This window comes from Hyla sarda, chromosome 12 (genome assembly GCF_029499605.1).
Source record: "Hyla sarda isolate aHylSar1 chromosome 12, aHylSar1.hap1, whole genome shotgun sequence".
Taxonomy (NCBI): Eukaryota; Metazoa; Chordata; class Amphibia; order Anura; family Hylidae; genus Hyla; species Hyla sarda.
Window position 1 is genome coordinate 12,574,949 of NC_079200.1, and position 11,623 is coordinate 12,586,571.

Sequence of the window (11,623 nt, forward strand, 5' to 3'; positions counted from 1 at the left end):
GGTGCACTGAAGAATGGGGGTAATGTGGGGGGTCCTGACTACTACATGGGGACAGTGTGAGGGACCTTACTACTACTACATGGGGCAGTGTGAGTGACCTTACTGCTACATGGGGGCAGTGTGAGTGACCTTACTACTACATGGGGCAGTGTGAGTGACCTTACTACTACATGGGGCATTGTGAGTGACCTTACTGCTACATGGGGCTGTGTGAGTGACCTTACTGCTACATGGGGGCAGCGCGGGTGTCCTAACTACTACATGGGGGCAGCGCGGGTGTCCTAACGACTACATGGGGGAAGCGCGGGTGTCCTAACTACTACATGGGGGCAGCGCGGGTGTCCTAACTACTACATGGGGGCAGCGCGGGTGTCCTAACTACTACATGAGCGCAGCGCGGGTGTCCTAACTACTACATGGGGGCAGCGCGGGTGTCCTAACTACTACATGGGGACAGCGCGGGTGTCCTAACTACTACATGGGGGCAGCGCGGGTGTCCTAACTACTACATGGGGACAGAGTGGGTGTCCTAACGACTACATGGGGGCAGCGTGGGTGTCCTAACGACTACATGGGGGCAGCGTGAATGACCTAACTACTACATGGGGGCAGCGTGAGTGACCTTTCTACTACATGGGGGCAGCGTGAGTGACCTTACTACTACATGGGGACAGAGTGGGTGTCCTAACGACTACATGGGGGCAGCGCGGGTGTCCTAACTACTACATGGGGGCAGCGTGGGTGTCCTAACTACTACATAGGGGCAGCGTGGGTGTCCTAACTACTACATAGAGGCAGCGTGGGTGTCCTAACTACTACATAGAGGCAGCGTGGGTGTCCTAACTACTACATAGAGATAGCGTGGGTGTCCTAACTACTACATGGGGGCAGCATTAGTGACCTTACTACTACTACATGGGGGCAGCGTGAATGACCTAACTACTACATGGGGGCAGCGTAAGTGACCTTTTTACTACATGGGGGCAGCGTGAGTGACCTTAATACTACATGGGGGCAGCGTGGGTGTCCTAACTACTACATGGGGGCAGAATTAGTGACCTAACTACTACATGGGGGCAACGTGAATGACCTAACTACTACATGGGGGCAGCATGAGTGACCTTTCTACTACATGGGGGCAGCGCGGGTGTCCTAACGACTACATGGGGGCAGCGCGGGTGTCCTAACGACTACATGGGGGCAGCGCGGGTGTCCTAACGACTACATGGGGGCAGCGCGGGTGTCCTAACGACTACATGGGGGCAGCGCGGGTGTCCTAACTACTACATGGGGGCAGCGCGGGTGTCCTAACTACTACATGGGGACAGCGCGGGTGTCCTAACTAATACATGGGGACAGGGCGGGTGTCCTAACTACTACATGGGGACAGCGCGGGTGTCCTAACTACTACATGAGGACAGCGCGGGTGTCCTAACTACTACATGGGGGCAGAATTAGTGTCCTAACGACTACATGGGGGCAGAATTAGTGTCCTAACGACTACATGGGGGCAGCGCGGGTGTCCTAACGACTACATGGGGGCAGCGCGGGTGTCCTAACTACTACATGGGGACAGCGCGGGTGTCCTAACTAATACATGGGGACAGCGCGGGTGTCCTAACTACTACATGGGGACAGCGCGGGTGTCCTAACTACTACATGGGGACAGCGCGGGTGTCCTAACTACTACATGAGGACAGCGCGGGTGTCCTAACTACTACATGGGGGCAGAATTAGTGTCCTAACGACTACATGGGGGCAGAATTAGTGTCCTAACGACTACATGGGGGCAGCGCGGGTGTCCTAACGACTACATGGGGGCAGCGCGGGTGTCCTAACGACTACATGGGGGCAGCGCGGGTGTCCTAACGACTACATGGGGGCAGCGCGGGTGTCCTAACGACTACATGGGGGCAGCGCGGGTGTCCTAACGACTACATGGGGGCAGCGCGGGTGTCCTAACGACTACATGGGGGCAGCGCGGGTGTCCTAACTACTACATGGGGGCAGCGCGGGTGTCCTAACTACTACATGGGGGCAGCGCGGGTGTCCTAACTATTACATGGGGGCAGCGCGGGTGTCCTAACGACTACATGGGGGCAGCGCGGGTGTCCTAACGACTACATGGGGGCAGCGCGGGTGTCCTAACGACTACATGGGGGCAGCGCGGGTGTCCTAACTACTACATGGGGGCAGCGCGGGTGTCCTAACTAATACATGGGGACAGCGCGGGTGTCCTAACTACTACATGGGGACAGAGCGGGTGTCCTACATGGGGGCAGCGTGGGTGTCCTAACTACTACATGGGGGCAGCGTGGGTGTCCTAACTACTACATGGGGACAGCGTGAATGACCTAACTACTACATGGGGGCAGCGCGGGTGTCCTAACTACTACATGGGGGCAGCGCGGGTGTCCTAACTACTACATGGGGACAGCGCGGGTGTCCTAACAACAACATGGGGGCAGCGCGGGTGTCCTAACTACTACATGGGGAAAGCGCGGGTGTCCTAACGACTACATGGGGAAAGCGCGGGTGTCCTAACTACTACATGGGGAAAGCGCGGGTTTCCTAACTACTACATGGGGAAAGCGCGGGTGTCCTAACAACAACATGGGGGCAGCGCGGGTGTCCTAACTACTACATGGGGGCAGCGCGGGTGTCCTAACTACTATATGGGAACATAGAGGGAACCTACTGTATTGGAGCAGTGTGGGGGGCCTGCAGGCTCTTACAATTACAAAAGGCCCCTTGAAGGTACCCATTAGGTCGATGTTGCCCTCTATGAAGAGGAGTTTGATGCCCCAGTTCTAATAGGTCCTTGATGCCTTTCACACAGGCCGCAATGATGGCCGAGGAGCTGAAGAAAGAGCAAGACACCAGCGCTCACCTTGAGAGGATGAAGAAGAATATGGAGCAAACGATCAAAGATCTTCAGATGCGTCTAGACGAAGCTGAACAAATAGCTTTGAAAGGAGGAAAGAAACAGATCCAAAAACTTGAAGCAAAGGTGCGTATCTTTTTTAAGCAATCTTAATCTTTTGGAGATGGCTATGCTGGGGTGCGTTCCCAGGAAACATCTCACAGACCGCAGTGATCAAAAGGTTAGGTGGGCAGGACCGGATTATACCGGCACAAACCTGTATACGTGAGCAACCTGCCAAAATGGGACGCCAACGTATTCGTACATGGACAGAAAGGGGGGGCCCTTTGACTTCAATGGCCTGAATATAGTCGGTAACTACCCAAAGTTTGAACCATTCAAGTCATTGGGGCCCATACCTGTTCATGCAGATAAACATCGGTATCCCATTCTGACAGCTGCCATATACGTGCAACGAAAAGCATAATCGTATTGTTAAGCCGCCCTTCTCGCTAATGCAGGATCGGGACGCACAGGGTTAGTTTTTGACCCGTAACCTTGGAAATCACATGGGTCTGTATAGGAGCTGCAGCCAGTAGAATCACTGCGATGCATTTATGTAAAATTACTGCCAATATTTTACCACCATTTTCCAAAATGGCGGTAAAAATTGTGCAGTTTTACAGCGAAATACATAATTCTTTTCAAAAAATATTATTCCAAAATCAAGGCAGTACCGCTAATTAAAGCCCTGTGTGAACACAGCCTAAAACATGGGATGAATGGCCAATAATGATAAATTTAACCCCGTAATGACTAGGCTTAGAAATTTTTTATTTTATGCCGTGGCTGTATATGGCCTTATTTTATGCGGCAGAAATGTTTACTTTTCATTGGCATAGATTGGCAGGACTATATATAGAATATAAAAATATATATAAATATATTTTATAAACATAAAAAATAATAATAATATAAATATAAATATATATATATATATATTATTATTATTATTATTTTTTTTTTTTTTTGCAGCGAATGCCCAATATGTGTAGGTTATTTATTCTTATGTAAAGGATGCGCTATGAAATGATTTTTTTTTTTATGCAAATAAAACCACATTGAATTTATTTATTTATTTATTATTATTATTATTATTTTTTTTTTTTTTTGCTTTTCCCTAATAAAGAATTACAATTTTACTTCATACATATAATGTATTAGCATGCTCCTGTATGCTTATAAATTATAATTTGTGTCTGGTGGGACTTTACTTACTGTACCCTAGTAGCAGGCAGACCAAGCGGACAGCCCTGGGGTCTTTTTTTTGTTAGGTCCCCAGGGCTGACTGGGTGTATGAGAATCCGGTGACCCATGGAAACATTTTTCAGGGCAATAAAGTTGGGAATCACTACATTATACAACAGTGTTTCCCAACCAGGGTGCCTCCAGCTGTTGCAAAACTACAACTCCCAGCATGCCCGGACAGCCAAAGGCTGGAGGCACCCTGGTTGGAAACAATGTTATACGAAGTAATGACAGACGCTCAGTAGATAGCATCATGTCTGTTCATCGTGTTCCCGACTACAGGTGAGAGAACTGGAAGGAGAACTCGAAATCGAGCAGAAGAAGAACGCCGAAACCCAGAAAGGAATAAGGAAATACGAGAGGAGGATTAAGGAACTCACCTACCAGGTAACGTCTGCTCATCTTAGTATTGTGCATCATGTTGTCTCATGAATAAATGTGGAGTTATTAAAAAAATAATAATAATTAAAATAAAATTGACAGTAGCAGAATGCGCACAGGCGTATGCTCCGGCTGTAAAATTTGTGTGTGCTTACACAAAGCATAAAAAAATATCATATATTGTATATTATAAAACAGTGGTCTTCAACCTACGGACCTCCAGATGTTGCAAAACTACAACTCCCAGCATGCCCAGACAGCCGTTGGCTGTCCGGGCATGCTGGGAGTTGTAGTTTTGCAACATCTGGAGGTCCGCAGGTTGAAGACCACTGTTATAAAATATATATCATAAAAAAATACAATATATATACACATCTACAGTACATATGTATGTGTGTGTATATATATATATATATAAATTTATGTATGTGTGTATATATATATATATACATATATATATATATATATGTGTATTTATTATGTATGGGTATATATGTATTTATTATGTATGGGTGTATATATATTATGTATGTGTGTATATATTTATAATGTATGTATATGTGTATATATATTATGTGTGTGTATATATATATATACATACATATATATATATTTATTTATTATGTATGTGTGTGTATATATATTATGTGTGTGTATATATATATATATATATATATATATATATTATGTATGTGTGTGTATATATATATATATATATATATATATATATATATATAATTTATTATGTATGTGTGTATATATTTATAATGTATGTATATGTGTATATATATTATGTGTGTGTATGTGTGTATATATATATATATACATACATATATATATATTTATTTATTATGTATGTGTGTGTATATATATTATGTGTGTGTATATATATATATATATATATATATTTATTATGTATGTGTGTGTATATATATATATATAATTTATTATGTATGTGTGTATACATAATAAATATATATATCCCGTTGCTTATCAGTATATGGGGGTGATTGCTGGGGGCTTCCAGACAGTCTGAGCATTTACAATGACCCCCTGTTCAGTTAACCACTATAGAGGCTGCCGGACATTGCTGCGGGATAAGTCTCTTGCTGCCCAATCAGAGCCGCTGATCCTTTGCAGGACTCTTCATATCCATGTTGAGAGCTTCCCTTGGCATGCCCCACCACCACCACCACCACCATCATCATAATGCGTTAGTTTTTGGAGTTCAGCCCATGATGATGATGGTGGTGGTGCATGCCGAGGGAAGCTCAGGGCACGGATATAAAGTGCCCGCAGGGGATCAGCGGCTTTGTGTGCACGCAGCGGTTCCCGGCAGCCCCCACAGCAGTTTACTGAATGAGTTTGGTTGTAGATGCCGCCTCACACTGCCTGGAAGCCTGCAGCAAACCAACGGGACTTCTCTGAAGGAATCCAACTCCTTGTCGGAAGTTCAGATATGAAATTAATGGGAGGCTGCTGCAAGCCTGGGAAGGAGACCATATAGTTATATTTAAAAACAAAAAACTAAACATACTGTAATGTAAGAACATGGGCTTCCATTTTCACATTGTGTCCTACAGACCGAAGAGGATCGGAAAAACCTGGCCCGAATGCAGGACCTGATCGATAAACTGCAGATGAAGGTCAAGAGCTACAAACGCCAATCTGAGGAGGCGGTAAGTCACTTCAACGCGTATCGATCGCACCGTTTATTGAGAAACTGTAGAATAAGTCATCAATGCCCAAAATCGTCCTCTCCAGGAGACTCAGGCCAACTCCAACCTACAGAAGTACAGGAAGGTCCAACATGAACTGGACGATGCAGAAGAACGTGCGGACGTGGCAGAGGCACAAGCCAACAAGCTGCGGGCCCGGACAAGAGAAGCCGCTTCCTCCAAGGTAGCCATTTTTATTTTGTACATCATAATCATCATCATCATCATCATCATCATCTGTTAAATTTAGTGCCTCTAACTTCTTTAAAGGGGTACTCCGGAGGGGAAAAATGCTTTTAAATCAAGTGGTGCAAGAAAGTTATATAGATTTGTAAATTACTTCTATATAAAATCTTTATCCTTCAGTACTTATCAGCTGCTGTATGCTACAGAGAAAGTTGTGTAGTTCTTTCCAGGCTGACCTCAGTGCTCCCTGATGTCACCTCTGTCCATGTCAGGAACTGTCCAGATCAGGAGAAAATCCCCATAGCAAACCTATCCTGCTCTGGAAAGTTCCAGGCATGGACAGAGGTGTCAGCAGAGAGCACTGTGGTCAGACTGGAAAGAACTACACAACTTCCTGTGGAGTATACAGCAGCTGATAAGTACTGGAAGGATTAGGATTTTTATATAGACTGTATAACGTCTATATAAAATATATAAGTAATTTACAAGTCTGTATAACGAACCTTATATTACTTATCCTGTACCAGGGCTCATTTTTTTACTGTACAAGGAAAACACAGATTCCAGGATTCCATTCAGGTATCCTCAATGTAGTTGTGTGTTTTTAAAGGGGTACTCCGCCGCTAGCCAAGTTCAGTTATCACTTTGCAGCAGTTGCGAATGTATGAAGTGTGAATGTCGCAAGTAGGCATAAAAAGTCGTAAGTCCAAGCCAGGTCAGAACCGGCCTCCAAAAATGCCTTTTGAAGGTCACTTTTAAATGGGTAGGGGATAAGATGTCTGATCGCAGGGGTTCGGTGTGAGGTGCAGAACTGTGTCCTATGCCGTTCTGCGTTCGCTCCTCCCCTCGGCTGCCTGGAGATTGCCGATCATACAGCGAGGGGAGGGCAGAGCTGGGCAGGACACCAGGGTGCACCTCCCTCAGCCCCGCTCCTGTACACAGCTCTGTCCTCCCTCAGCAGGAGGGATGTAAATCTACACACGGCCCCGCTCCCGTCATGGGGACATAGATCTGCACACGGCCCCGCTCCCGTCATGGGGACGTAGATCTGCACACGGCCCCGGTCCCGTCATGGGGACATAGATCTGCACACGGCCCCGCTCCTGTCATGGGGACGTAGATCTGCACACGGCCCCGCTCCCGTCATGGGGACGTAGATCTGCACACGGCCCCGCTCCCGTCATGGGAACGTAGATCTGCACACGGCCCCGCTCCCGTCATGGGGACGTAGATCTGCACACGGCCCCGCTCCCGTCATGGGAACGTAGATCTGCACGAGGCCCCGCTCCCGTCATGGGGACGTAGATCTGCACACGGCCCCGCTCCCGTCATGGGGACGTAGATCTGCACACGGCCCCGCTCCCGTCATGGGGACGTAGATCTGCACACGGCCCCGCTCCTGTCATGGGGACGTAGATCTGCACACGGCCCCGCTCCTGTCATGGGGACGTAGATCTGCACACGGCCCCGCTCCTGTCATGGGGACGTAGATCTGCACACGGCCCCGCTCCTGTCATGGGGACGTAGATCTGCACACGGCCCCGCTCCCGTCATGGGGACGTAGATCTGCACACGGCCCCGCTCCCGTCATGGGGACGTAGATCTGCACACGGCCCCGCTCCCGTCATGGGAACATAGATCTGCACACAGCCCCGCTCCCGTCATGGGGACATAGATCTGCACACAGCCCCGCTCCCGTCATGGGAACATAGATCTGCACACGGCCCCGCTCCCGTCATGGGAACATAGATCTGCACACGGCCCCGCTCCCGTCATGGGAACATAGATCTGCACACGGCCCCGCTCCTGTCATGGGGACATAGATCTGCACACAGCCCACGCTCCTGTCATGGGGACCGTAGATCTGCACACGGCCCCGCTCCTGTCATGGGACCGTAGATCTGCACACGGCCCCGCTCCTGTCATGGGACCGTAGATCTGCACACGGCCCCGCTCCCGTCATGGGGACGTAGATCTGCACACGGCCCCGCTCCCGTTATGGGGACGTAGATCAACGTCCCCATGACGGGAGTGGGGCCGTGTGCAGATCTATGTCCCATGACAGGAGCGGGGCCGTGTGCAGATCTACGTCCCTCCTGCTGATGGTGGTGCGGGGGGAGAGCTGTGTACAGGAGCGGGGCTGAGGGAGGTGCACCCTGGCATCCTGACCAGCTCTGCCTTCCCCTCCTGTATGTTCGGCAATCTCCAGCCAGCTGAGGGGAGGAGCAAACGCAGAACGGCATAGGAACATTTCTGTCCCCAACACCGGCGACCCCTGCGATCTCCGCCACAACCCCCCCAGTCATCCGGTGCACGAAGTGAACTCCGCTCCTTGCCGGATCACTGGCGATCACAGCTGCCACGTCCCCTCCATTCATGTCTATGGGAGGAGGCGTGACAATGGTGTACTATCCGTCCCCGCCCCCTCCCCCTCCCATAGACATGAATGGAGGGGGTGTGGTGTCTCTATCACGGAAGGCCCAGGCTTCCATGACAATTATGACAGCACGGAGATCACGGGGGTCCCAGCAGCCAGATCCCCGTGCGATAAGACATGTTACCACTTTAAAAGAGCTCTTCACAAGGCATTTTTGTAAGACAGATCTGACCTGGCTTGGACTTGTGAGTTTTTGGAGGGATTTGCGTATTTATTTTTATTTTTTAATAATAGGCATATAGTAGTATACCTAGGGTATGGGGTGGAACAGAACACAGGGGTTCACAGTTTCCTTTAGCCCTGTATTAGGATAACACCATGAGAGGGGAACGTATCGTGCATGTGTGCCTCACCAAAAATGTGCAAACATTTAGCTTTTTTTTTTTCCTCAATCCTGGACAGGTGTGGATTTGTATTAGGGGGCGTAGTAGCCCCTGTAAGCCGGCAGGGGACCATCATTTAGACCAATGATTCCCAACCAGGGTGCCTCCAGCTGTTGCAAAACTACAACTCCCAGCATGCCTGGACAGCCAAAGGCTGTCCAGGCATACTGGGAGTTGTAGTTTTGCAACAGCTGGAGGCACACTGGTTGGGAAACACTGATTTAGACCGATGTGGCTCCAGCTGCCAACGGCTGTCCGGGCATGCTGGGAGTTGTAGTTTTGCAACAGCTGGAGACAGCCTGGTAGATTAACACTGCAAATAAAGTGCACGTTAAAGTGAAACTTACAGCAAACTTTTTCTCTCTCTCGGCAGCACGAAGAATGAACGGATCAGACGCTACAATGGCTTCCGGGATGGCTGCAACAGCTGTGCCCGATCCCCTCATCCCACCCCCTTGTTAACCAATAAAATCTACTGAGGCGCAAAGACCGGTATCTGTGTTCTGTGATCCGACCCCACATCATACACTCAGTGATAGGATAATCACAATATGGAACAAACCCAATAAACACGTGCTGCGCTTCTCTGCTATACTCAAAAATGTATGTGGAAAACAACAACAAGCAGTTTACTGTCTGGGCATGCTGGGAGTTGTAGTTCTGCAACAGCTGGAGGCACCCTGATTGGCAAACACACAACCTGAGGACAAGGTGTGGTGCTTTTATAGTCCTAGATATCTTTCTCTCTTTAATGATACGGACCTTAAAATACAGAGTAACTGTGACACAATGCCACATATTTTAGTCTTTAAAGGGGTATTCCGGTGGATAACAATTATTTTAGATCAACTGGTGGTAGAAAGTTAAACAGATTTGTAAATTACTTTATTTAAAAAGCTTAATCCTTCCAGTACTTAGCTGCTGTATGCTCCATAGGAAGTGCTTATGTTTTAAAATGTCCTTTCTGTCTGACCACAGTGCTCTCTGCTGACACCTCTGTCCATGTCAGGAACTGTCCAGAAAATGAGCAAATCCCCATAGCAAACTTCTCCTGCTCTGGACAGTTCCTCACACAGACCGAAGTGTCAGCAGAGAGCACTGTGGTCAGACTGAAAAGAAATTAAAAAATATAAGAAGTTCCTGTGGAGCATACAACAACAGAAGTACTGGAAGGATTAAGATTTTCAAATAAAAAGTAAATTTACAAATCTGTTTAAACTTTCTGTCACTAGTTGATTAAAAAAAGTTTTCCCCAGAGTACCCCTGTAAAGGGGTATTCCGGAGGAAAAGGTATAAATGTTTTCTAATAAACTGGTGGTAGAAAGTTAAACAGATTTGTAAATTATTTCTATATAAAAATCTTATAAAGGGGCACTCCACTGGAAAACATTTTCCTTTAAATCAACTGGTGCCAATAGGTAAAACAGATTTGTAAATTACTTCTATTAAAAAATATCTTAATCCTTCCAGTACTTAGCTGCTGTATACTACACAGGAAGTTCTTTTCTTTTTGAATTTCCTTTCCGTCACGACCACAGTGCTCTCTGCTGACACCTCAACTCCTGCTCTGGACAGTTCCTGACATGGACAAATCCCCATAGGAAAGCTCTCCTGCTCTGGACAGTCCCTGACATGGACAGAGGTGTCAGCAGAGAGCACTGTGGTCAGACAAAGGAAATTTAAAAAGAAAAGAACTTCCAGTACTTATCAGCTGCTGTATAATACACAGGAAGGATTGGGATTTTTTTTAATGGAAGTAATTTGCAAATCTGCTTATCTTGGCACCAGTTATTTAAAATGTTTTCCAGTGGAGTACCCCTTTAATCCTTCCAGTACTTAGCTGCTGTATGCTCCACAGGAAGTTGTGTAGTTCTTTTCTGTGTGACCACAGTGCTCTTTGCTGACACCTCTGTCCAGGTCAGGAACTGTCCAGAGCAGGAGAGGTTTGCTATGGGATTTGCTTGTACTCTGCTCTTTGCTGATACCTATGTCCGTGTCAGGAACTGTCCACTGTGGTTAGACTGGAAAGAACTACATACACAACTTCCTGTGGAGCATACAGCAGCTGATAAGTACTGGAAGGATTAAGATTTATATAGAAGTAATTTACAAATCTGTTTAACTTTCTGGCACCAGTTGATTACATTTTTTTTTTACCACTTGTACCTGCATAGCCATGATTCCTATAGGGGAGTGTCAAATGTTTTGGATTGGTCAATGTGGTGTCAAAATCTCAAGATGCAAGTCAGATACGGTTAAGTGTGACTGTACCCCAGAGGAGACGCTCGAGGAGTACTGTATTTACTAGGGCAGTGTTACCCAGCCAGGGTGCCTCCAGCTGTGGCCA

The 11,623-nt window shown here is 47.4% G+C and overlaps 1 protein-coding gene across 2 annotated transcripts in view; it reads left to right on the top strand.

Annotated features, from left to right (window-relative positions):
* The window catches only part of MYH7B (myosin heavy chain 7B), a 207,982-nt gene extending 198,201 nt beyond the window's left edge, over window positions 1-9,781 (top strand). For both annotated transcript variants that reach the window (XM_056549301.1, XM_056549300.1), the window contains 5 exons: window positions 2,840-3,010; window positions 4,454-4,558; window positions 6,136-6,231; window positions 6,317-6,454; window positions 9,650-9,781. In XM_056549301.1, coding sequence (XP_056405276.1) covers window positions 2,840-3,010; window positions 4,454-4,558; window positions 6,136-6,231; window positions 6,317-6,454; window positions 9,650-9,661 — 522 coding nt within the window. In that variant the 3' untranslated portion in view covers window positions 9,662-9,781. The remainder of the gene's footprint in view (window positions 1-2,839; window positions 3,011-4,453; window positions 4,559-6,135; window positions 6,232-6,316; window positions 6,455-9,649) is intronic.
* Window positions 9,782-11,623: the final 1,842 nt, after the last annotated feature.